Source organism: Lemur catta, chromosome 3 (genome assembly GCF_020740605.2).
Source record: "Lemur catta isolate mLemCat1 chromosome 3, mLemCat1.pri, whole genome shotgun sequence".
Lineage (NCBI taxonomy): Eukaryota > Metazoa > Chordata > Mammalia > Primates > Lemuridae > Lemur > Lemur catta.
In genome coordinates this window covers 81,307,954-81,335,699 of record NC_059130.1, presented here as the reverse complement: position 1 = coordinate 81,335,699, position 27,746 = coordinate 81,307,954, and the positions used below count along the sequence as shown (strand labels likewise).

The window sequence follows — 27,746 nt, the reverse complement described above, 5'->3', positions numbered from 1 at the left end:
CAAATTTGGTGCTCAATAAATAGTTGTTAAATAGATAATGTGTTGATACTTACTGAGCACGTTGATATACTAGGCACTGTGCTTGATATGGAGATATAACAATGAAAAAGACAGACACCATCTGTGTACAGTTGTTACAGTGGTGGGTGGTATGGTGAACATAGACTTAAACAGAAATAACAACAAACCATGGATCAGAGAATAGGAAGGTTTTGAAGCATGGAGGACACCTACCTTATCTAGCCTAAATACAAAGGAGGTAAAGCATTGCCAGAGAAGAAAACCATCACCTGAGTTGAGCTATAATCAATGAGTAGCTGCTCACCTGTATGAGGGAGAGTGGGACCCCGACCCGGCAGAGGGAACAGCACAGATCTGCTAAAACCCGTGCTAGGCAATGTGCAATGTGGTTTACCTTAACCTACCTCATTAACGTTTAGTACCCCACACAAAGCAGGTCACTGTGAACTCATTTCACAGATCAGGAAACCAAGCCTCAGATAGTTTAAGTGACTTGACAAAGTGTCACCAGTGCTGAGTGATGGAGCAAGTCTATTTGAGTCCAAAGTCCCTTTTCTCTCTGCTACCAAGATGAGTAAGCACGACTCAGAGTCTGGTGGTCGAGCCGAACACATAAACAGACCTTCGCGATACCAACGCTCCTTTTGAATTTGCCCTATTTTTGTTCTTTTTCTTTAAGATCCCAGCCCTAGAAGTAGTGAGCTGAAAAATCAGGGCTGCTTTTGCAAATGCCCACAAACCACTGGGGGGAGTTTTGTCAAAGAAGGCGGGAAAGAAAAATAAATGTGGGCTTCTGCTCTTTAAACCTCAGCCCAGTGAGGCAGACTTTCCCGGAATACTTCAGGCCCCTTCAAAGGCCTATTGTGGAAAGTCTCCAGATGTGCATGGAAAACCTCACTGGGGAGCTTCCCAGTGAAGAGGCCTTTTAAGCTTGAACTGAGATGAAGGAAGTTGACGTGATGAGTCCTACCAGGTGGCCCGTTTTCTGAGGGAGCCTAGATTCTACCATAACCTAAAGAAAGGAGAGTGGAGCCATTACCAATTTCAGATTCCTTTGGAAACAGGGCATCTTCTTTGATTGCAAAAAGCAGTGGTCTCTTTCGCTGGAGTGAAGGGTAGGGGACTTTCTCCAAGTGATTTATCTACCTGTAAATTGTTAGTGACACCCTGGTCATTCCTCCAGCATATCTTGTGAAGGCCAGGAGGGATTTCAAGATTGGAAAAAGTCATGGCACTGAGTGATTCCTGCCAACTCCTACAGTGATGCCCCTGAGCCTCCTGAGAGCCAGAAGCCTGTGATCTTTGCCCTGATTCCCTGCTGAGCTGTCTGCCTACTTGTCCTAGGTTTGAGGCCCCATCTTCCTCTGGCTAGACTGGTTTGAATCCTGGCTCTCCAGTTAGCTGTGTCATCTCATACAAAGTAACATCAACCTCACTGAGCCTCAGTTTCCTCATCTGTAAAATGGAGGTGACACCGGGCCTTGCATCGTCCTGTTGCTGTCAGGAGTAGATGAATTGCTGAGGTGCTCCACACCAAGCACCGCCTGCAAACCTGGCACAGCCTAAGGGTTCAGTGTATTTTCACTCCTTTCCTCTTCAGTCCAGTTGCACAAAGAGGCAGGGGCTGTTCTGCTTGGCCTTTGGATGGATTTTACTTCTGCAGCTCTTTAAATTCTCCCCCTGCCGTGTACATATGCGCTTAGCTAAGTATTTTGAGATCACAGTGTATTTAGGGGAAAGTCCTTTTGGCTACAGCTAAAATTAGGCCTCTCTTGTGCTCCTCTGTTTACCACCCCCCTTCCTATTTTAACTAATTAGAGGCATTGACACTAAGAAACACTTGAGAAAAGTTGGAAGAACAGCTGGGAGTTGTTCTAGATACCAGCAGCTGCTCCCTTTCAGCGAGCAAGCACAGAAAAGGATGATCCCGAGGTGGGGGACGCAGGGAGGGCGCCTGGGAGATGAAGAGGAAGGAACACCAAAACTGAGCAGGGCGGGGTTCTTATCACTGTGTCTTCCACCTAATGCTGGAAGAGAGGGGGGACAGAGAAAGCAACAGATATGGAGGAAAAGAGGGCAAGGAAGGGGAAGGGCAGGGCGGCATTAAGGAGTGTAGCTGGTTGGTTAGTAAGCAGGTTAATTCACGCAAAGCACTGCCTCCTCCATGCAGACCACTGCAGTGTCCTCCTAACTGGTCTCATGCTCCAGGCTGCTCTCCCACAGGGACAGGAGAGGCCACAGGAAAATGCAAATCTCACACCCTGAAACTCCTGCAGTGGGTTTCACCATTGAATTTAGATAATTCCAAAACCCAGCACTCAGCCCCTGAGTGCCTGGCTGTGCCCTCTCCCTGCACCCCAATAATCGCTACCATCCAACTCTGCTGGCTTTTGTTCATTCCCTCCACTTCACCAGGGCTTCTCTCCTGGAGGCAGATTACCTGAGTTTAATCCAGGTGTCTCTACCTAGTAGCTACTACTACCCTCAGGCCTCCCTACCTCCCTTCCGGCCTTGAAAAGCTGCTGAGCTCCCCTGGAGTTCCCTGTCCAAGTCCTGCACACGCCCCTACAGGAGTCCCTGGCCGGTGCACCCAGATAAGGCTCCTGTGTTGCCAGGCAGCCAGAGTCTCTGTGCATAAGGGGCCTGGCATTTTTCAATGGCCTCACGTCTTCGTCTTGACACACATTTTTGTGTCTCCTCCCCCTCCATCTCCTCATGACACTCAGGAACCTGGGAGATGCCTCTGTGGAAAAAGGTCCGTGTTGGGTGTCCAGGGGTTGCATTTAAACCCCCTGGCTATCTAGAGCTTCCACTGCTTTAAAAAGAAGAAGGAGGAGGGAAAAAAAAAAATGCCTTCACATCTGAGGTGTAAGTGCCAGATTTCGTAGCACTTACAAGGACAAATCCATTTCTTACTGATTAATAGAGCTTCAAACCCTATTTGACTGGCTGATGTAAGCTTTGGCCTGGTCTGCGAGGAATCTTTGCGACACTGTTTGTCGTGGTTTCTTTCCTTGTTGCTGTTCTCAGAACAACAAGGCAAGGCTGAGGCTCTCCCTCTCAGCCCATGTCCCTAAATTAGGCCCTGTGAGGTCTGAAGAAGGGAGCTCTGTGCAAACAGCCCTAAGTACGAATTCTCCTCCTGCCTCTTCTTAAGTGGGCTACATGCCTAAGCCCAGAAATCTATGAGTGAGTTAGTTATTTCTGGAAGCTTTTTCTTCCTAACACCCCCATCTGGTTCATCACCAAAGCCTGTCATCTGCCTCCTGAGCACCTCTCGTATTTGGGTGGCATGAGGACCACCCTAATCTGCCCCTGGACCTCTGCACCCGACTGTGGCAGAGCAGCCAGGAGACGGCAGGTCTGGCTGCCCAGTGCTCCTCGGGAGGAGACGGCGGCAGGATGGGGGATGGAGGGGCCATGTCACCTGCCCCCACGTTGGCTCTGTCTCCCCTGCACTTCCCCTTTCTCTGTCTGCTTCAAACACTGCCCTTCTTATTCTTCAAGTGTCATTTTTCCTCCCTCTCCACGTGGCTCTCTCCTCTGCTAGACATGCACTTCCCCCATCCGTTGGCTCTGAGCTCAGCTGTGACATTCATGAAGCATACAAACATAGAGACCTACAGACCTGCATGTCCTGCGTACAAAGCATGAGGCTGCTGGGATCAGGAATGCTGAGACTCTCCCTTACCTTCCCGGTGCCCTGAAATAGTCCCTCGGGGAAGGGAGGACTCTCATCACTCAGATTCCAACAGGGACTGCCCCCTAGCACACAGGGGGAGAGGTCCAAGGAGACAGTTCCCTGAGCCGCCTTTGCTAGGCTGCTCTTCCTCATGCTTCCAAGCAGAGAGGACCCGGGGGAGGCTGTGGACAAGGTCTTTTCTTTTTCTGTCCTTGCCTTTAACCTGACAGATTATTTCTTTTTTTCTTTTTTTTTTTTTTTGAGACAGAGTCTCACTCTGTTGCCCGGGCTAGAGTGCCATGGTGTCAGCCCAGCTCACAGCAACCTCAAACTCCTGGGCTCAAGCAATCCTCCTGCCTCAGCCTCCCAAGTAGCTGGGACTACAGGCATGCGTCACCATGCCTGGCTAATTTTTCTGTATATATTTTTAGTTGTCCATATCATTTCTTTCTACTTTTAGTAGAGACGGGGTCTCGCTGTTGCTCAGGCTGGTCTTGAACTCCTGAGCTCAAACAATCCGCCCGCCTCGGCCTCCCAGAGTGCTAGGATTATAGGCCTGAGCCACCTCTCCCAGCCTATTTCTTGATTACCTGATAAAGATTAGTTTGGCTTCTGCAAATAAACTAGCAAAGCTTTCCTGCTCAGGCTACCAAATACAGCCTCGCCTTTCTGTCTGACCATATCCAAAAACATTCATTCAAAGAATTTTTTTTTCCTATGAGTTTTACTCTCCCAGGCACAGAGACTAGGCGGTGGGGGGAAGAGGGAGGGGAAGGGAGAACCTCTCTGAGTGATTTGAGGACATTCACACATGCAAAAAACCCCTCAGTGTCCCCACTCCACACTTACATGCACACATCCTGGCCCCTTGAGAACATCTTTTCCACATACCAGCCCTCCGGAGTGAGGTTAGGCCACCTTCCTCCCCTTCCCACCTCCTGTCCTGGCAAATCCCACCCAGCCTTCCGTTCTTCCCCACCCCCTTCAGCTCATGAGGAAGGTCTGCAGCCTGGGAGTCAGGACTCCCAAGTTCTAGTGCTGCTTTGACATCAAGATCCTGCGATCTTCTCTGGGTATCATTAGCTCGCTGGTCTGACTGCATGCTCGATCCGTGGCCTTTTCACCACTGAATCCACTGTGTGCACAGAGGTAACCAACATTTGCAAGCACGGCTTTATGCAAAACAGCACGCGCGGAATGAACACTTGCTTACCTACCCACCACCCCCACACGGCAGGTATTAGTCCTGTTTTACAGGGAAAGAAGGCAAAGCTGAGCAAAGTGAAGAAACCTGCTCGGGCCACAAGGGAGTAAGATAAGAGGCAGGTTTCCAACTCGGGTCTCCAGAGCTCCTGCCATCGCAGTAAGTGGAGTCTCAAGTGTACTGTGGAAAAAGAAATCAAAATGACATTTTAAAAACCAAGAGCTAGAGCTCATTCTCTTTCATTGATGCATTATGCAGGAGAAGGATTTCTTCCTTGCATTTTTCCCCCCCTATGCAAACCGTGCTCAGGATCTGAGAATAGGGAAAACACACACACTGGGACCTTGCACACCAATCTGTATGAATCAGAAACACAGCCCCAGAGGAAGAGGAGAAAAGAAATAGGACGAGTGGGCACTGTGGGCTCTTAGTGCGTCAGAGCATCCCTAACCCAAGCCTCCTGATCTGTGACGAACAAGCTAAGGACCGAGTAGTTGTAGAACTTGCATGAATTCACACCATTTACAAATGAAGAGGAGGGCCCAGGTCTCCTGACTCTTTCCTCAGAATCACCCAAGTCAAATAAGCCCGTTCAAAAAAGAAGAGCCTTCAATAACATGAATTTTGTACCCATCTAAAAGCTACACTAAAGGTAATGGGCACTGAAAGAAATGTTCTCATGGAAACTCCCAGCTGAACACACAAAGAAGTGGGTCCCCGAGGAACAGCATGAGGATTGTGTGAAGGGATCTATGCTGGTGAGATTACAAAAATCATAATATGTGAATAAATGAACATATGGAAGAAATCAACAATGCCCTTTCTTTCTTCCCATATGTAAACTCAGCCTTCGCCTAAAGTCATTAAGTAAACACAGATGCAGCCAAACCAGGCACCAGATGGCAAACGAGAGTCGGAATAAAAGGTAAAGAAAGCTCTTGGTGTTTATTCAAAGATGGGGGAAAACACCATGGTCCAAAATGTTGTGGTTTCCCCGGAATGGCCACCTGAGGTCACCAAGGCCCAAAAGTGACCAAGAAAACAGAACAAAACTAGAGTAATCATGATTGGGAAGCTGTAGGGAAACCACTGCCATCTACTGTGAGTGGAATCCAATGTCAGAAGAAAGTGGTAATTCTGGGAAGTGAAAGAAATGGTTAAATCAAAATAGAAGGACCAGAGAAGGACATGAGAGTGGCAAAGATCAGTTTTTTCTGAGCATCCACATGTGCCAAGAGCTTTTTATTCATGGTCTCATTTAATCCTCATAACTACCCATGATGGATTGACCAAATTTTATAAATGAGGAAATTTCATAAATGGGTCAAGAAAGATTAGGCCCCAAGGTCATGCAGCAGGAATGCCAGCCTTGCTGGTTCTGGCTTTGTAGCTCTGATTTCCATTCACTTATCCTGTTGTTGGAACATGTAATATTTGGTAACATCCCCAGAAGATTCCTTTCCCCCCATAATCCCTAAGCATTCACCATGTTCCAAGCCCCTGGGAATACCCATGGGTTATACCTAAATACCAGACACGCAGGGGAAGGCAGGCACACTTTCTCTGCCATGCCTGCCCAAACCACTAGACCTATGTAGAAAGGTCACCTGGTCAGTCACTGCCTTGAGGGGAGACCAAAGCAGTCATGGAGCAGGGAACAGTGCATTCCTGAGAACTTTATTTCACAAAAGACACCCTTGCACGTTCCCCAACCACCTCGTAGCGTGCACATTTGCAATGAGCACCAGCAGTGAAAATGCCCAAGGGTGTCTTTGTAAATCCTTGCTTTTCAGCGTGCATGAGTTTATATACAGGAGGTAGAAAATCCCAATAATACTTGAGCTTCAACTAAAAGCTTAAATGAACATTAAAATGTGTCTCCTCCCTCCAATTCAACCAAACCATCCATTTGCTTGCAGGTTAAGTGGTAAGGTGCAAAATGCTTTCAAACTAGACAGACCTGCCTCCAAACTCTACCACTAGCTGAACTTGCTAACTCTGACAACCACATTATGCTTCGAGTTTTAGTTTCCTTCTCTCTAAAATGGGGCTAACATGTACCTTGAAGGATTGTTTTGAGAATTTGTTTTCACTTCCCCCCTAACCCATCGTCTCTCTTTCCACATGGTCAATCCACAAGGTTGTTTTATTTTTTTTGTATTTTTATCCCATCTTGTCTTACCAAATCCCAACCCACAATGAATCCAACTCTCTGAATGCTATAAGACAAAACCACACAAACGTAAGGCAGGCTTCTATCTATATTAATTGGCACCAGGCTGTCTCTGGAGCCTGCAAGATGGAATGAAGGTATTTATTCCCCCGTCTCTCTCTTTGCTGGGTTGCTGCAGGTCAGCTGCATCCATCTACCATCCTTCTACGATCAACCACAATTCCTGTGCGTGGCCCTCTCCCTGCAACTTTCCGTCTGCATGACGGGAACCACTGCTCTCTCCCTTTGCTCCTCAGGCTAAGAGGTAGTAATGGCTTCCCACCGTGTCTAGTCACAAGGTACTTGTTTCTTTTCCTAAACCTTTTTAAAGGGATTCTTTATTAAGCTTACTTCAGTGACCCAATGTGAGTGTCCATCTGTTTCCTGACAGGAACCTAACTAAATGTATCGTGTCAGCTCAATTTCCTACTTTCTGCAATGACCATTATCAAATCTTCCCAATCCCTGCCCCATCTTCCTTCTCTTGTTCAGACAGATGACCCCCCTGTTTATTCTCAACCACCAGCTACCTCACAGAGAAAATAAAAGCCATTAGAAAGACACCTGCCACCAAATCTTCCAACTGTCCTAGATCCAGTGGTGAGCCGGAGCGGCTCACACCTGCCCGTGAGAGCAGGTCATGCACAGCTCTTCCCCGCGCCAGTGCAGTACCGTCGCGGTAGTATGACAGCTTGAAGTTGGCCACAGTGGAGATATTTACAACACAGAAACTGGCAAATGATAGAAATTAGAGCTTTTAAACATTTTTGGTAGAGCCAGTTGTTGAACATTTATCAGCATACCACTGCTTATATCCAGGCACAAATTTTTCTCCTTTATATTTGTTATAATGGAAGAGACGCCCCCACCACAACTACCAGAGACCCGCCATCCCCCACTGCCTCTGACAGCCCACTCAATCCATTATCTTCTCTCACTCCTGTGTGCTGAGCCTCTTCATCAATATTAACTCCTTCTCGTCAGAATTTAACATGCTCTAGACCTGTGCTATCCAATACAGTAAATACTAACCAAATATAGTTACTGAACCCTTAAGATAAGTCTTGTCCAAATTGAAATGTGTAAAATACACACCAGGTTTCAAAGACTCAGAATGAGTAAGAAAATGTGAAATATCCTATTAATAATTTTTGTATTGATTACTTATTGAAATGATAATATTTGGGGTATAATTGGTTAAATAAAATATAATTAAAATGAAATTCACAGGTTTCTTTTCTACTTTTTTAAAAGTGGGTACTAGAAAATTTGAAATTACTTGTGTAAGTCGCATTATTTCTGTTGGACGGTGCTGCTATAAACTCTTTCATGCTAAAAATAAAATCCCTTCTTCCACCCATCAGCCCCTGCAGTTATTGCCTCTCACAGTCAAAAACGTGTTGAAAGTATCTATCCTCACTATCCTGATCTTCTCCCTACCATCCTTGCCTCCTTAACTGAGGCTGATCTTCCTGCCATTCCCAGAATTCCACCAAAATCATGCTCGCCTAGGTCATTCGTGCCAACCTACAGCATTGCTGAGTGCAGAGGGCTTTCCAGCCCTTACCGTAACTGCTTTAGCCTTGGCAGCATTTGCCAAGTGGGGCACTCCTTTCATTGAAACACTCTTCCATTGGTAACATACTTCCTCGATTCTCCTCCCACCGCTCTGAATGGTTCTTTCCAAGTCCCCTTTCTCCTCCCCCCAGTATTATTTAGTGGTCTTCTGCAGGGGTCTGTCCATCTCATGCATTTCTAAGGATTCGTTTACTATTTATATGCCAGCAGCTCTACTGCAGCCGTCTACGTAACATCTCCTCTGCAAGGGCTCACAGGCATCTCAGTGTCAACATGTTGAAATCTGAACTCATCATCTCCACTTCTGCCAGCAAAACTGGCACTAGCCCAGGACATGGCACCATCTGTAGATGGCACCACATCTCCGTAATCACTTCTGCCAGAATCGCAAGGACATCCTGAGCCCACCCTTTCTCCCCTCCACATCAGTCTCTCACAGTTTCTTTCTAAGTTACAGCTATGTCTCTTGCATTCTTCCACTTTGATTTAATTCCACAATCACAACGCTAGTCCAGGCCACCCTCGCATCTCACTGGACTGCTCCAAGGGCCACTTGAACCATTTCCTTATCTCCACTTCTACCATTCTCTAAGCCATTCTCTACACATCAGCCAGAGTGACCTTTTACAGACATGAATGGGATCATTCTGGCTTAAAATTCTCCAATGGCTTCCCTTTGACTTTGGCAAAATGTCAGAACTCTTTTACATGATTATACAAAGCCATCCAAATCTGACTCCTGCCTTCTTCTGTAGCTTCATTTTTTATCACTCTGCCTTCATTCTGTCTCCTCCAGCTATCATGGGCTTCTTTCAGTCCTTTGAATGTGCCATATTATCTTGACTTGGGGCCTTCAAATATGCAATTCCTGCAGCCTGGACACCTCGTCATCAACTTTCTTTACCCAGCCACTCCTTATCAACCTTCAAGTAGTTCCCTGAGCCCCCCTACTAGTTTCATCTCCCTCCTAACACTCTCCCATGATACCCATGTTTCTCCAGGCGGCCCTAAGCCCCAGGAGGGCAGGGAGCAGAACTGTCTGGTTGCCTGATCTATCCACAGTGCCTAGCACAATGCCTGGCACACAAGAGGCACTCAGTATCTATTTTTTTTTTGAACAATAAAACTGACATTATCTGGCTCAAACTTCCCATTTTGGATAAGAGGAAACTGGGATCCAGAGAAAGGAAGCAACTTACTCAAAAATAACAAAGCCCAGACTAAGATTAATAGGATGGGAGCCTCCTGATTTCCAGACCAGTTCTCTTTCCAGCACACCATGTGCCTGTCTGTAATATAGTAACCAGAGGGAAGCAGAGTGAATTCCCTGTGTCTCTTGAAAGCCAGAGCAAGCTCATATTTGTAAACACAGCTGACATAGTTGTTTTCTTTGTTTGTTTTATGTAAAAGGGCTGGAAGTCCAACCCAAAAATAAACTCCGTGTTTTCAAACCTAAAAGTTCCTACAGCTTTTATTCCCTACAGCCTCCTTTCTACTCATTGTTCATCCTCCTTCCCTTCCTTAAGCAGAGGCATCAGCTGGTATTCAGTGCTGAATGGTTCCTGTATTCCACACCCTTTATCACTCCCCTGCCCAGGCAGCATGTCACATGCAGCAGCAGATTAGGAAGTGCTGTCTTTAAATAGTAGCATTTGAGAGAGCACTACAAGATCTTGTGTAGTGCTGGGGTGGAGATGGATATAATAATTATTACAATAAAAATAACTTATTTTCAGAGCTATTACTTTGTGACAGGCACAAATTTAACTTAGGTTTGTATGCATTTTCTCTTTTATCTTAACGTTATGAGTAATTATTTCTTGTTGTTTTTTTTTTGAGACAGAGTCTCACTTTGTTGCCCACACTAGAGTGAGTGCCATGGCATCAGCCTAACTCACAGCAACCTCAAACTCCTGGGCTTAAGCAATCCTACTGCCTCAGCCTCCCGAGTAGCTGGGACTACAGACATGCACCACCATGCCCGGCTAATTTTTTCTATATATATTTTTAGTTGTCCGGATAATTTTTATTTCTATTTTTAGTAGAGACGGGGTCTCGCTCAGGCTGGTCTCGAACTCCTGACCTCGAGTGATCCACCCACCTCAGCCTCCCAGAGTGCTAGGATTACAGGCGTGAGCCAGCACGCCCGGCCTATGAGTAATTATTTCTATTAATTCTGTTTTACAGATGAGTAAACTGAGGCACAAAGAGGTTAGTCAAGTGTCTAAGCCATTCAGTTAGCTGGCTTCCAATCTAGGCAGTCCAGAGCCTATGATCTTAACAGCTGACATCCAACAGTGAAGAATGTGTTAACCTGACAGTTAGGAAATACCAAAAAGTACAACTGAGGGAGATCCTATAGTTGCTTTATATAGACATCCTGGATCCTACCTCTGATCCATTCTTCATTCATTAGTTCATTAATCCATTTACTCATTCATTCTTTCATTCTTTCAACATGCATTTTTTGTATTATTGCATCAGTTATATCAATTGCTGGAATACAGATGAAGTTAATGGCCTCTGCCCTCTTATATCTCACAGTCCAGTGGGGAGACATAGAAGTAGATAGACATTTATCCTACTGTGTGCTAAATGATAAGATAGAGGGAAGCCCAGGGGCTTTGGGAACATAGAAAAGATTATAAACCAATTTAAAAGGACAGCAGAGTGATTTGTCCAAAATGTGCACTCCATGCCTTTCCCTCTCTCTAACCTCTGCTCTCTCCCTATCCTACCTGCTTCCCAGTTTCCTTCCAGCCCTTCTCTTGTTTTGGTGCTTTGGTGCCATCATTGGCCTCCCTAACTCCTGGCTTTAGATTCAACCTCTTTGTTTGTCTTTTTCCTCCTGAAGTTGGTTTGAAATGAATTCTGGCCGAGCCAGAGAGATTCTCTATCAGGCTAAGGCCAATCCCAAAGGCTAGGCCAGAGTGTCCAGGCCCCGCCACCAATATGGCTCTGGATCAGAAGAGTTGGAAACCCCAAAAGCAGGGAACTTTAAAGAGTATAGTGGGATGGATGGGCAGACACCATGTGTCTTAGATAATTTGGTTATTCACCTGCCTACACACAGAGCAATTGACCCAGTGACCACTCAATGTCCCTTGCAGCTCAGGCTCAGTTCACTATGTTAATACCATCACTACTTCTGATTCTTTGTTGCCAACTATGGTCCCTGATCTGCTGGCCACAGAACTTCACAGTAAGTAATTAACTCTGAAGTAGGCAGTGTATATATCAAAATTCACACTCAGAGAGCTTTCAGAATGTTTTGCTTTCTCAAGTTGCAATCTCCCATTGGCTTGTTCCTTCCTAAGCAAAGTTTATCCCTTATAAATGAAGTGTATCCTGCCTAAATGGTTTCTGTGGAGTGGAGATACCCATTGAATTTGGCAATTAAGAGAGTATTAGAGGGATTCTGGTTGTGAAATGTGTTTGACGTAAAAGATGATGGACTCTAAGCTAATTACAGAAGAAATTAGAGCCACAAGGGGTATATGGATTGAAAGAAAAGAAAGGGATAGAGATTCTGGAAATTGCCATAAGGTAGAGAAGGGCATTTGGCACGAATGATAGAGCAAATGAGAGAATTGGACTGATGGGCAATTGAAGTCAGAGAGTGGCTGTTAGTATATGGGAATATATACCTAAGTCTAGCAGTCTCAGTGGATGATAAGATTCAGAGTTGGGCTATGGGAGTGAATATTGAAGTGGGGATGAGCGTGCCTGGAGGTGGAACCATTTCGAAACCATAACACTGGAATGTTGGGTGGGTCTTATAAACAGATGCTGAAGTTGTCCATGACACTGACAAACCTCCAGGTGGGTAGAGAGGCTGCAGTCTGGGAGCCTGAGCCTCATTTAACAACATAGGAATGGAAGCCAGAGGCCAACAGTGACAGCAGTGAGCTACAGGGAAGATACGTATCATTGTGTCTCTATCATTAGGTGGTAGAAACCTCAGAGAGCAGGGCTTTTTGTTTGCAGATGGAGGAATACTTGTCTGGAAATGATAATAAGAAGCCACAGAATATTGACACCCAACTCCTTCCCTAGCCTGCCTACCCCACCAACCTGAAGCATATACATGGAAGCTCATACCTTTTAATAAAGTTTCTGGGAAAATTAAGTTCATTTCAGTTGATGGGTAAATAGTAATAATGATAATGTCTACACTATTAAGCATTTAATTCCCCAAAACAGGCCTATACAATAGGTATTTCATCTTTAAAATGAAGAAATTGAGACTCAGAATGTTAAATAGCAGAGCTAGGATTTGGATTGTGGTCTATATATCACTGAAGTCTTTTTTCCACAATGCATGATTAAAAGCACAGGTTTCAAAGCTATATGTTTCTTCATCTTTTTAAAAAATTTACTCGGGATATTATGGGCATGCAAACATTTTGGTTACATGTAATGTATTTGCCCCATCCAAGCCAGGGCTACAAGTGTGTCCCTCCGTCATACAGTGCGCTCCACTTCCATTAGTTGTGGGTTTACCCTCCCACCCCTCCAACTGGCACCCAATGAGTGTTACTACCATGTTAGCACCTTAGTGTTGGTCAGTTAGTACCAATTTGATGGCGAGTACATGTGGTGCATGTTTTTCCATCCTTGTGATACTCACTTGGAAGGATGGGCTCAATCTCTCGCCAGGATAATATAAGAGGTGCTAGATCACCATTATTTTTTGTAGTTGAGTAGTATTCCATGGTATACATATACCACATTTTATTAATCCACTCATGTATTGATGAGCACTTGAGTTGTTTCCACATCTTTGCGATTGTGAATTATGCTGCTATAAACATTCGAGTGCAGATGTCTTTGCTTTCTTCATCATTTAAGTGGGCATATAAAGTAGGTAAAGTGTTTAATAATATAATGCTAGGCCATAGTAACTACTCAATAAATATTAGCTGCCATTATTATTATTGTGATTGAGTTACTGTTGTTAGAATTATTTTTATTATAGCTCACTGAAGTACTTTTTGCCTTCTCAGTCAGAAATATTAGCAGAATCATTTCTTTTCTGTCAACAATAGATTATTAGATGAGTGATGGCTTGCAGTATTAGAGTCTATAATCTTTTTGATGCTTTTAGCAAAAAGCTTGATATTTTTGCCTTTAGAAAACTCATAAAAATGCAAGTCAAATTCTTGTACATAGGATAAATATTTGTTTACTATTCATATTTGGACCCAACCCCCTAGCAGCCAGGCCATGTATTAGGACTCCATCTCAAAATGTCGCAACAGAGGTTGACAACCTTACCCAGCATAGAACCACTCCCCTGTGCCACGTTTGCCTGTGGCTGAATTGGAATGAAACTCTACCTTGCTGGGGAAACACGGTGGGCATATTCCCTGTCAGAGTGAGCCTAGTACAACCCTAATAGAATGTACCATGGGGAGGAGGAGGGGACTTGTCAACTGAGAGTTAATCAAAAAAACACGTGCATGAAACCAACAGATTTCAGAGCTGGCCAAGACTTTAGAGATAATTTAATCCAACCCCCTCATTCTACTGATAAAGAAAGTGAGTCCCAGGGAGGGGAAGGGTCTTACTCAGGGTCAAACAGCTGGTAGTAATTTTGTTTGTTTCAATAATTAATATGAACAGTCTTTCTATACATCAGTGAATCTACCTTCCTGACTTTGTAAGCACAATATAATGATCATAACCGAATTTATCTTTGACAGTGGAGAAAGCAAGCCTTTAGAGTTTTTTACAGGGCCCCAGAGTCATCAGAGGAAGGCAAATCATCATGAATGAAAGCTAGAGATCTGCCTCTTGACTGTGAGTTCCTCCAGGAATGGGCCTGGTCTTATTTCTGAGCTAAAGCAAGTTTCAAATCCCGGCTTAGCAATTTACCAGCTTAAGCAAGTCACTTAGCTTCTCTGAATCTCTGTTTCCTCATTGTAAATTTCCATAACAGGGCCTTCCTCACAGAATGTTTGGGAGGATCAAATGAGGCACAATATATACACACAGTACCTTGCATAAAGCAGACATTCAACAAATTTATACTTTCACCTAATGTTTAACAAATGCCCTGCTAAATGCTAGGGCTACGTCAATGAAGACAAAAGCGAAGCACTCTGCTTTCATGGAGCTTAGATTCAGGAGGGTGGAGCAGAGGTGAGGACCACAGAGGAGCAGGCAGACAGCAAACAAACTAACAGTATCATGTCAGAGGATGCTGTGTGCTCTGAAGGGCTACGAAGACAAGAAAATGAGATGGTGTGATGCGTGGTGTTTGAGAAAAGTGAACTGCTTCAGCCAAGAGTGCCCAAGGTGAGTCTTTTAGATGTTATGATTGAAGAGGACCTAAGTCATGTGAGAAGGCCAGACAGTGAAAGATCCAGAAGAGCATTCCTGGGAAGGAGAAAGGCTCTGGGCAGGAGCAAGCTTGTCAAGTCAGACCCGAGTCTGTCCACAACATCCCCATTTCCTACAGAGTGAGAGAGCCTCCACACCTCCCCTCCTTTGTGATCAAGAGGTCTATATTAGAGGTCTATATTAGAGTCAAAATTAGACAGCTGGGCATCTAAAAATTTGTATTTCTGCTTGGTAGGCATTTTTATTGTTGAAAATTACATAAAGTATATACATAATAACATACACCAATGTATATATGCAGTGGGCTTTTTCTTTTTTCTATTACAATTTTTAAATTGAGATACAATTTAAAGTGAAATACACAGATTTTAAGTGTACGCTTTGATGAATTTTGATAAATCACCCATATAATCAACACTATAAACAAGATTTGCAAGTGCATGTGTGTAGACAGATAGATACAGTATATTTAAAGTTATAAAAGAGGTGCCAGTGTTCATATTATGATTACTGATGAAAACCTCTCCCACTCTTTCTTTGCTCTCATCCCTTCTTGCTTCTCAATATTGTTGTCTCAAATGCATGGGGATTACACAGAATACCAGGTGCAGGTCAAAAGATGACTGCATCAAAAAAATAAAGAACCAAAAATAAATAAAAGAACAACTAGCCATTTCTTATGCTTGTTGAAGGAAAATCACATTGATATATTTTCTGTTTTTCTATGGAGGGGTCATGTGCCTCTCAGCCCACACATTAGCATGTGAACTTGTTGTTCCAGTAAAATGAGTCAGAGTTCCTCAAGAAGGCAGATTCATGGATTTCAGAGCTATGTGTCAGCATCTGTGAAAAAAGATACAGTGTGCTGTATTGATGCATCTCTCTCTCACACACACACACACACACACACACACTCATTCTCACTCAAGGTGATCACACAGCTAAAAAGCAACAGAAATGGGATTTGAACTCAAGGTTAGAGAACTCAAGGATCAGGCTTTTTTCATTATGGGGGGATAGTACCAACAGGTCTGAGGATAAGGCTAAGTAAACAATGGCCTAGAGTCAGATTGGGCTTGAATTCTGGCTTTACTATATATTGGCTTTGTGACCTTGGGCTGATCACTTATACTCTCTCTCTGTTCGGTTCCTTTATTCATAAAGTGGGGATAGATGATAATATCTGTGTCATAAAGTTATTTTGAAGGTCAAAAAGGTCATGTACATAAAACAATTCACACAAAGCACAGCACAGAGTAAGCACCTGGGAAATGTTGGCTTCAACCAATCGCATAGCAATGGTAGTGGTAGTTGGCTGCCGGGTCCATGGGCACCACGTGTTTTTGGATCATATACCCCATCGGTTAAAAAAAATTTGAGCATGCATCCTCAATCCATGAAAACTTATTTATGAAAAAATATGAACATGTTATGCAGTGCTTATAGATTATTTACTCTATAAAACAAGTAAAATATAGCTGAAACAAGACATATTTCACATTTGTTTACCTATGATGACGGCTTCATACTAACATTAGCAATATGTAAAGCTACACTATATATTCATGACCAGTTGTGTCTTTAATGATTTTTAAATTATTTTCAATGATTTCTAAATGATTTTATATGTACCTGTGTATTTATATTTCAAACAGTCTTCTTGATAATTCTTACTTTTTTGGCAATTCTTGTCTTATCTGACTAGGTGGTCTTCATTGTTTTTACCTTATAATGTGAAGAAGTAATACTGAGTAAGTGTCACCATTTTCTCATCTACCTGCATCTGAATTGTCACCATCACTTGCAATCCATTGACTAAATCTTTTTGAGCTGCTTGCCCATTTGGTGAGAGTTAGTTCAAATAAAACTCGATAATCCCTATAAATCACCAACCCGAAACATGTAAACAACAACATGCAGCAAATCCTCGAAGCTGAGGACATATAAGCAAGTGCCAAGCTGTCCTCCCTTGATGTTACAGAGCTCCCACTCTCCTCTCAAGAAAACTCACACATCTTACATGATTCATGACTGTGACACGTGGCCCAACTGATAGATCTAGTGACAACCTGCATATTAAATGCTAGAAAAGTTTAGTTAATTTCTTTAGGCTAAAAATTCGTATAAATCAATATTTTCTCCCAGAGTCCGGATGGATAATCATGAGCACTCCCTGGAGTGTATGTATGCCACTTAATTGCTGGCTCTGGTGATCTCACCTTGCCTATGTTTTGAAAGCCATCACCCCTTTCTTCAACAACTCAGCAAACTTTAACAAGCACGTATAAGTGCCAGGACTGTGCTGGGCATTAGGGTTCCAGTGACATAATTCCTGCCTTCTGGGAGTTCACACGTAGCTAGCCTTCACCACACCAGGTCCTGATTAATTCTCCCCTGCAGATCGTGACTCTGGACACTGCCAAGCTTGCGGTGCCCTTTGGTACCTCAGTCTAGACTACCTGACAGTTTCCCCCAAAGTCTTAAGGTCATTGTTCCCCTTCTCCCGGGTAGGGGAGAAGGTACAAGATCCTCTGCTCCCCAGACTGCCAACATCAGTGTGTCTACCGCTCATGGAATCTCCATCTTCTCCAGAGGTTCTGGAGCCCCTTTCTTTCTGTAGCCGAATTTCCCTGGTCACTCGCCCCATGCAGCTTACTGCCCTTTGGTAGCTCCCAAGCCAGGCCACAACACATGAGAACTGGGTGTTTCCCCCGCCCATGCAGAGGCCTGGCGATTGCCAAAGCTGCCACAAGAGCAGTGGTGAGCAGTGTGTGCTGACTGGTATCTCGGCCTCAACACGCCGGGGAAGGGTCAAACCCATGAATGAGGTCTTTCATGGCCGTAGTACAGGGCCCCTATTTTTTCCTACAGAAACCCTTCACTTGCTTTCAGAAGTGACAATCAAATGTGAACTTTCATGGTTTATTTATAGCTCTGCCTTATAGAGAGAAAGAAAAGAAGTGATTAAAATGCTATGTTGCAAAATATTTTGTTTTTAAAAAGCTTTCATTGTGTGGGCAAAAAGGAAAAAGAAAAGTCACTGTATTCATTGTGCTGTCTAGACTCTCCAACAAAGAGGGTAGCGTGCTACAAATTAAGATTGTCCGGCTCCTGCCTGCTGACAAAAAGTGGGAATTTGGAGGCCAACTTCAAATAAACCCTTTGGAACAGAAATATATTGTGGGGGTGACTATATTTAGCATGTGTCAGCATCTCCATAATAAATTCACATTGTTATGCTGTGGTAATTTCCAGATTTACTGCAGCCAGTGGGATCATGAGATTTCAGTTTTATGTTAATTATTTGGAGAAATTGGAAAACTCAGCAGTGCTCTTTCTGATGACAGCACTGATTCTCTGGGCATTCTCTGGATAGTGCCAAGGACTCTTAAGGAGCCCGGCCTTCCAGGAGAGTGGAAAGGGAGCCCGAGTCATTTTGACTGCCTGTGTAAGCATAACTTTATATATATACATAATGCAGTATATTTGTATTTTCCTTACAATTATCAAATCAATATATGCTACTGTAGATAATTTTGGAAATGCAAAAAACAAGTTGACAAAGAAAAGAAATGATCGCCCATGCTCTCCAACCTGTTAATGTTTTAATATATTTTCATCTGATCTTTATTATACATATGTAACGTGTGTTTAACAAGCTATGTAGAGCAAACAAAAATTGTGTAGCACAAACACAATTCTTGAGGTAGAATCAAAAATCAACTTTATTTTTTATTCCCACTTCCCCTTTACATTTATTCAGGGGAGCTAGTTTTTTTCCCTGCCCTGGCTTAAAATTCTGGTGGTTCCATTACTTTTTTTAGATAAGTACAAAGTCACTTAAATGATAACAGGTTTTATGGTCCCTTTAAGTTGTGAAACATTGCCAAAATTCAGAAATCCAAATATGGAGGAATATATAAAGGTAAAGGTAAGATGCCTCCCAGGTTCTCTACCTGGGGTCTGCCACAAATGAGAAGACGCAGCTGTAATCAGATTCTTCTTTCTTCCTCATTCACTTCCTCTCCTACATGCATCAGCTTTTTTCTTGTTCTTCTGAGGTAGTTAGTGGGCATAAGGGAAGAGACATTAGGGGTGTAGGAAATTCCTTGTCTGATCAGCGCTGTCATATATGGGCTCCATACTCTCCTAGCCTAGTGGTGTTCACAGCTAGCTCTTGTTCTCATAAGGCTCCATCACAGATTTTTTTGGAGCGCCTCCACCGCTGAAAACCTCCCCCTGAAACATCCTTATCTTGGTTAATGCCTCTCTATTCTAGTAGATTCCTGACTCTTCTCTTAATTCTTAGAAACCCAGCGGCTCACCTCCAGCTTCTTTACTCAGACTCACTCTACCTGGCAAGGTGGCCATATGGGACAGAATCGAAGACATCCCCGGACACCTTCTCACACATGGGCCACCGAGGGTCTAGGGAAGCAGGCATGCCTTTGGGAGCCTGAGCTTGACAGTAGTGGCAGTGCTGGCTGATCCCAGGGCAAGCTGTCCTTCATGTCTACGCTGAAGCTGCCAGCCAGCTCGTCTGCTCCAGGCAAGAGTCACACACAAGCCCCTGTGTGCCACAACCTCAGGACATGCATCCAGCTCTGTTGGTCTCAGTGGAGCCTTGTTCTCTTGACTCATGAAGGGAGAGGCTCCCCTCACACCTCACCCTGGAAGGAGGCCTGACGTGCAATAAACCAACACCTCTTTCCTAAAAATCCATCTCTGTCTGACCTTCCGTGTGGATGAAGGGTTTGAGAATTGATTAATGGGTCCTCGGACACCCTTTGTACAGATTCTTCAGGGTGGTCTGTTTCCAGCTTGCTCTGGTACCTTATATCCGTCATCTTTAGATCTCAGCCAAAACTTCCATTTTAACATTCTGTCACGTGTATTATCCTTAAGTTCATTCATTCAGTAGACATTCTCTGGGTGCATACGATATGCCAGATGCTGACTTTGGCAGTGAACATAATTATAACAATTCCTGCCTTAAGGAACTCATAGTCTAGTTGGGGAGGCTGATCTGTTAATAACAAATGATGGTGCCATGTCATAAACGCCGTGATAGACAGGAGCACACGTTGCTGCGAGAGCAAATAACTCGGTCTAGGTGGGAGGCAGGCAGCGGGGATGAGTCAGAAAAAAATCTTCTCAGTAGACCTGATACCTGAGCTAAGGTTCACATTTAAATCTCTACTTTTTGAGAAACAACCTCTTTTTAAACCTTTGAAATCTCTACAGTGAGTGTTTGCTTCTCAATAATTTATTTTTAAAACAAGCAAAGGCAATGGGAAGAAAGGAAGAAAGAATTCCCCCCGATGTCTGCATTTGTCCACACGTCTGTGACAGTGGACAGGAAAATGGCATTTATGGAGTACCTTCTATAATCCAAGTTTCCTGGATGCCACCCACGATGGCAATCCTGGAATGCTGCCTCAACCCTGGGCACTGCATGCAACCAGGAAGAGCCTTTCCCAAGGGCATGTCCAAGGCTCAGCATTGGTGGCAGGAGGCAGGGTCCCCCCGGAAGTACCGCAGAGCCCAACGTAAGGAAGAGGCAAGGACAAAACAGGAGGAGTGGCGAAGTTGATCTCAGCAAGACTCATGCTTGCTGAGGGAGGAAGAGGTTCTGACGGAGGTCAGGGTGAGCAGTGCTGTTCTGTAGCAGGCAGCAGCCTCACCACGATGCATTTGACTGTTTGGTCCTTCACAAAACGGCTCCAGACAGCCCTTTTTGTTTTTGTCTTTGCCCAGGGTTTCTTTGTCAATAGTTTTTCATAATTTAAAAAAATCTCCTCCCTCCTTACGGCTGCCATTTCTTTCTGCTGTCAATATGCTCGCTACTCTTAGCAGCTCTGGTCTCCCCGTCGGCACTTGCAACTCTGTTGAGGGCTAGGAAAACAGATGACTAGTTCAGCATGTTCATGCTATCCTTGTGAAAGAGTCGGCAGAACGACCTAGCAGGAGTGGAAATTCGTGTCAGTGAGCAGATGAAAAAGCTATCAGGTTTCCTAACCCTCGAATAACTATTGAAAAGAAGTTTATCTGCTTCTAGCATAATATTTATCACACTCTATTTTGATCATGGTAAATGTCTTTTCCATTCTACGGTGAGCTCCTTGATGAAGGGCCCGTGCAGTCTTCCTCTCTCAATCACATATATATGGAGTGCTATTCTTGGCACATAAAAGGGCTCAGTATGTTTTATGAATATTCTAGGTGTTGAGATTCAGCAGTAAATAAACGAAGCCCCTTCCCTGTGTAGCTTACATCCTGGTTAGGGCCAGGCGTGGAGAGGGCAGGTAATGAACACATAAACCAGTAAATATATAGTGTCGGGAGGGAAGCACTTAGCAACATGAAAATCAACCAACCAATGGGTCAGTCGCAGTAAGGTGGCAAAGCTGGTCAGAGGGACACTTGGATATGTTTTAAAGATACCCAGGGGCTCTTACATTCTGTGTGGTAGTCAACTTTTTACATGTTTTCCTCCCCTGCTAGGATATGAATTTATCCAGCACAAAGAGTTTGTCGTATGCAAATCTGTGTCTATAGCACAGTGTGTGGCACATAGTGAGTGGTTAATAAATGTGTGGAATGAGGAGTTGTACACATGTGATCCCATAATGACTACAACCTTAGCAATTAAAATTCAGTAGCTGCTCCTAAGACTGGGCCTGTTCGGTGGAGCTTTGCGTGCTATTGCTTGCAGTCTTCCCTGGTCTGATCTGTTGGACTCCAAAGCGTGGGTTCACTCCATTCGCCTTAACTTTCTCATGGCCTTAACAGCCTCAGGAGATGCCCAAGGAAACCTCACCCTTCCACTCCTGTGATGGGGCCAACACAATCTGTGGTTGACCTTGATGCTGTATACACCATACCATGTCCTCCCAGATGCTGTCACATGTCATCTGCCTGAGTGCCCCATGGTAAAGACAAGAATGTCTTGAAGTCACATTCCAGAACCTGGGTCAATTAGACTCGGCCCAGGGGTCTCACGTCTGTACTCACAATTTCATAGACTGCTGGAAAAAAGTACAGGTGCAAAGTGGGTTCCATCCAGTAATTGTGTTAATTAAGTAGACAGTGTACTCAGGGGCTGATTATGATGCCTTCTTATGCCCCCGTGTCCAGGTGGTGAGGAGGGGAAATAATTCCTCCCACGGTCCCTGGAGGCAGTCACAGAAGTGCTTTGTCGTCTGGGTTGTTTATGCCCTGGAGGCCTCAATGTACAACTGTTTATTAAGCTCAGGATGTGTGGTCACAGATGTAACTTTAAATGTTCATTGGATTTTATTCTTGCTACCAGAGAAAAATAAGTTGAAAAAAAAATAGAGACTAACCAAAAATCTTAAAGGGAAGAGAATTCTAACAAGAATGTCCTTGCCTGTGACAAGCTTCACTTTGGATTTAGCTTTCCAACTCAGCTGTCTGTGTTGTTTTCCACTTAACAGGAGGCAATGGCAAAAATGAGCAAAGTGGGAAAAGTTGTGTTCCCGAGACAAGAGGATAAAAAGTAAGTTTATATTTTTTATATGCACAGTGCCACAAAACTGAAAGATACAAATGCATGCAACTATAGATCTAGACTAAACTTAGGAGGTCAACTAACCCAGTGCTTTCATTTAATAGTTGAGAAAACTAAGTCCCAAAGTGTTAAAGTCACTTTCACTTAGCTAAGATTGCAGAGTTATGTAGGGCCAGACCTGGGGGTCAAATGCCAGCTTCTCAACTGTCAGGCCAGTGTTCTTTTTCCTAGGTTGTTGACAGCAAATCTGGTCTTCTGTGTCCTAAAGCACGGGTCTCTTCCATTTCCCATCCAAGGACCCAGTAGCATCTGTCCATTCTTTTACACTTGGTATCACTTAGCATTGAGGGCTACAAAATGATCTTGATTAGTGTTTTAACCCCAATTCAACAAAAATATTATTGTATTGAGCTCCTGCTAAGGCATTATGCTGGACTCCAGGCAGGCTTTAGAGGGAAATAAGACACAATTTGATCTGTGCACATAGATCCTTTCAGAACAAAGGGATATGCTCCACAATAGAAGTATCACTAGGTGACACAGTAACCCAAGGAAGAAAGGGATACGACAGTGCAGGGGTGAGGGAGAGGTTTTGAGAGGAGGTTAAGGCTAAGCTGAGGGAGGGAGTAACATTCTTGGCAGAGGGAATAACATATGCAAATTATAAAAGTGAGAACAGCATGGTATGTGCAGGTTAACTATAAACAATTCTTAATTCTGAAACATAAAGTATGACATGGCAGGAAGTGGGACTGGGGGAGGGCAGAATGGGGAAGCAGACGGTCCACTCCTAAAGAGCTTGGAGGCCACACTAAAGACCTCGAACCTCATCCTACAGGCAGGACAGGGATGCCGAATTTTGAGCAGTGGTGAGAGATCCCCCTTAGAGGATGGATTAGAGGGGGGCAATGGATAGAAGTAGAGAGACTGGATAAAAGGCTTTTTTCGATAATCCCGGGTAGAGATGAAAAGGACCTCCATTAATTCACTGGCAGTGAGTTTCAAGATGAAGGGACGGTTGTGCAGTGCCTTATAATTTTAAGAAAGTATTTGAGATTAAGACAGAAAAGCAAATTCCACCTCACGTAATGGACCGAAAAAGGCGCTGATACCACCAAAGCAAGATTGATCAATGTTCGTGGGAAAAGAACCCAATTTCTTTTCATTTTCTTCTTTGTCTCCCAATGCAGTCAGGCTTTTAACTCTCTGAATATAAACCCTTCTCTACCTGCCAGGGTCAAAGGAGCAGGCACTTGCACGGGGCAGCTCCGTGCAGAACGTGGAGAGATCTGAGTTCCCACTGGGCAGTGGGGCTGTGGGCTGCTATCCCTCTGTTCCCCTGAGGGCAGCTGGAGTGGCCCTCTTTTCTTGAAATTAGAAACAGATTATTCTTCTCCATCTCTTCTGTGACCCTCCCAAGACTTTTGGGGGAAGTCTGTTTTTCAGTTCTTCCAGTAAGCCCCACGTGTTCCTTTTGAAGAGCATCCTTGGCTTCTTGCTGGCCGCTGGCAGCTGTCGCCTGGGAGGGAGGTGGCACGCGCAGTGCTGTGGCACCATCTGCAGGCGATCCAGGGATCTGCAAGTGGCAAGAGGGAGTCAGTTTCCTTCTGAGCTACTCTCACATCTCATTGCCTCCAATTACATCATTAGCTGTACAGACATTTAATCAGGTCTGTGCCAGGTAGAAGCAACTAACTGAGTTGGGGAGAATCTGGAGGTGAGGGGATTCAGCTGATTTAAAAAGTCAGAATCACAGAAAGACTGATCTAGGGACTGTAGTTCAATAAGTAAAATTTTAGGATCACCTTGAATCTCATTAATTATGCCCAGACCAAATTTATATGTGACTCCAGAACAGTCACTTGAAAGTACCTTGAAAACAATGTGTGCCATAAAAGACGTTAACAACAGAGTAAAATGGCAAGCCACAGAATGGGAGAAAATATTTGGAAATCATATACCTGATAAGGGATTGACATCCAGAATATATAAAGAACTCCTAAAACTCAACAACAAAAAGCCAAACCACCCAATTCAAAAGTGACCAAAGGACTTGAGTGGGCATTTCTCCAAAGATGATATATAAATGGCCAATAAGCACATGATAGGATGCTCAACATCACTAACCATTAGGAAAATCAAAATTATAATGAGATACCACCTTACACCCATTTGTATGGCTATCATTAAAAAAAAAAACCAGAAAATAACAAATGTTGGTGAGGATGTGGAAAACTTGTGCACAGCTGGTGGGAATGTGCACAGCTGCTATGGAAAACAGTATGGCAGCTCTTCGAAAAACTGAAAATAGAATTAACATGATTCAGCAATTCTACTCCTGGGTGTATACCTGAAAAGAACTGAAAGCAGAGTCTCAAAGAGATATTTCTACACCCTTGTTCACGGCAGCATCATTCACAATACCCAAAACCACAGGAGCAACCTAAATTTCCATCAGTGGATGAACATATAAACAAAAAATGGTATATACATACAATGGAGTATTAGCCTTAGAAGGAAGGAAATTCTGACATAGGCCACACATGGATGGATGAATCTTGAGGTTATTATGCTAAGTGAAATAAGATAATCACAAAAAGGCAAATACTGTATGATTCCCCTTATCTAAAGAATAAATAAGGCCAGTGAACAAAGTTGCTACAAAGTTGTCAGACTTAAAATTGTAAATCTTCAAGTGTATGAGAAGGGATACTAACCCTATCTCCCTTCTAGCGGTTTTAAGATTCCAAAGTCTAGGAAATCCATCTCATATAGTGAAACAATTGCTTACCATTATATTGTCATAGAGTACCATTAGAAGGGGAAAATCATCCCTAAAATCATTCTATGATTAATAAATTTGAAGGCTCATAGAGTGGGTTTCAGCAGTACCTACATAACTAGATTGATGATAATATTAAAATGCTAATTACTTAAAAATATAGCATTTAAGTCACTTCTTATCAGTCAGGTACTCTTCTAAGTGTTTTGTATATATCTCCTCTTTTAATTCACACAGTAGCTCTGTTGAGGTAGATCCTATTATAATTAACTCCCTTTACAGATGAGCAAATTTCAGTGCAGATAGATTAAGTAACATATAGTAATGGGCCACACTGAGAATCAAACCCAGCCTTCACAGTCCACCTCTTAACGCTGTGTTTGGCCCCTTTATAGCTCCTATCTTACCAGAATGCCTATGGTAGAAATGTTGGTGGGGGGTGGGTAGAGGGACTCATATTAACGTAACTGTGTGACAAGTCGAAGTCTATGTATATCCAGGTGTACAGCCTCTCGCCCCAAATCCACAAGCTTGCGCCAAACCTCTCTCATGAGGCTCCTTTTCAGTGCACCCCAGAATTTACCAAGACATGCTAAACTGCCTTTATCAACCCCTCACCTATGTCAGCTTCCCCATCTGGGAATGTGAAAGGATCTCTTGAGAGGAGTAAGGACAAAGTTGCAAGTCTATAAGTGTTATCTGTCTAGCCTGCTGTTATTCCTTTCAGGATTATGATGCCGAAGCAGCTTCAGCTGCTCTGCCATCTGATTCATGGCCAGCACCAGTTCTAACAGGTCGCACCTGTAGAGTTAGCCGGGTAGGACGGGAGAGCGAGGTCCACTATGAGATGCCTGGAAGGCAGGGCACAGCTCCAGGAAAGGCATTAGTCGTGCATCCACAGGGTTTTACCCCTGGGTAAAGCAGTCTCCAAAGGAAATCTAGGTGTGGAATCCACAAAAGGGTGATTGAAATGTTCAGTCTCATCCCTGGTCAGGCTGCGGTTTTATACCAGTCATCCAACCTGTGTCTAGTCATGCAGGAGATATTTATGGCATCTGGGAATGTGAAGCGGTCTCTGTTAAGCATGGGCCTTTTAGTACATGCAGTGTAGGCTTTAAAGTCAGACAGATATGAGTCTGAATTCCGGCTATGCCAGTTTTTAACTATACTACTTTGTGTATGTCTCTCTGAGCAAATGTCCTTATTTCTAAAATAGAGATAACAGCACTTCATTGAGGTTATATATAATAGGTATGAAACATATTAGTCCACTGCTTGGGGTGCTGTAAGTATTCAAAAACTGGGAGATGTCAGCATTACCACAGGACACAGGTCCCCAACCATTTTGGCACCAGGGACTGGTTTCATGGAAGACAATTTTTCCATGGACCAGGGGAAGGAGGAGATGGTTTCAGGTTGATTCAAGCACGTTACGTTTATTGTGCACTTTATTTATATTATTGTTACATTGTATTACAACTCACCATAATGCAGAATCGGTGGGAGCCCTAAGCTTGTTTTCCTGCAGCTAGACGGTCCTACGTGGGGGTGGGGGAGACAGTGCCTGATCTGACAGGAGGTGGAACTCAGGCAGTGAAGCAAGTGATGGGGAACAGCTGTAAATACAGATGAAGTTTCATCTGCTCACCTGCTGTGTGGCCCGGTCCCTAACAGGGGAGGGGGGACCGCAGCCATGGCAGATCTATTCCCATTTTTCTAAATGTAAGGGGGAAGCCATGTGACAGTTTTGTCTTGAGATCATTCAATGTGTTCGTTTTTCTCCCACAGATATTATGACAAGAAATATCAAGTATTCCTGAAACTGGTTGAACACCAGAAGGAGTATTCAGCGATTATGAGTGGAGACTAAACAGGCCTTACAGGCACTGATGCCAGAAGGTTCTGTGTCGTTGCATTAGGGCCCTGTGTCATTTCATCTTATATTCAAGACCTTTTAGGTATCATTTCATCATTTCTATACTGTCTTTTAATAAAGAACCCTGAGACATGTGCAATCAGAACTTGTGTCTTCCATTTCAAAACACCACTGCTATTTAGTTGGCAGTTTCCATACAGGCACCATCCTAGTGACACAAGTTTCACATAGGGTCATAGGCCACATAGGACTAGACCTTGTGGATCACTCACTCTAGGGGAAAGTTGTTAATTGATTCAATGTCAGCTATTAAATAAAAAACTTATCTTGCTTTTAGTGGGACATCTAATGTTTATTCTGTGTCCTTTATGGCTTTTTTTTTCCCTCTCCTGTACAGGATCCAATCTGGAGTCAAATATTGCATTTAATTGCAGGATCATCATGTTGCAATCATCATGTTTTAAAGATAGGTACAGGCAGGAATCATCAATGGATCCAGGAGGGAATTCTGATGA

General features: G+C 43.8%; 1 protein-coding gene across 10 annotated transcripts in view; it reads left to right on the top strand.

Moving 5' to 3' along the window:
* The window catches only part of FGGY (FGGY carbohydrate kinase domain containing), a 384,478-nt gene extending 357,108 nt beyond the window's left edge, over positions 1–27,370 (top strand). For 7 of the 10 annotated variants that reach the window (XM_045547904.1, XM_045547899.1, XM_045547900.1 and 4 more), the window contains 2 exons: positions 22,500–22,561; positions 27,144–27,370. In XM_045547904.1, the coding sequence (XP_045403860.1) occupies positions 22,500–22,561; positions 27,144–27,225 (144 nt within the window). In that variant the 3' untranslated portion in view covers positions 27,226–27,370. The remainder of the gene's footprint in view (positions 1–22,499; positions 22,562–27,143) is intronic. The other 3 variants (XR_006734168.1, XM_045547909.1, XM_045547908.1) reach the window with 3 other exon arrangements.
* The last annotated feature ends 376 nt before the right edge of the window (positions 27,371–27,746 follow it).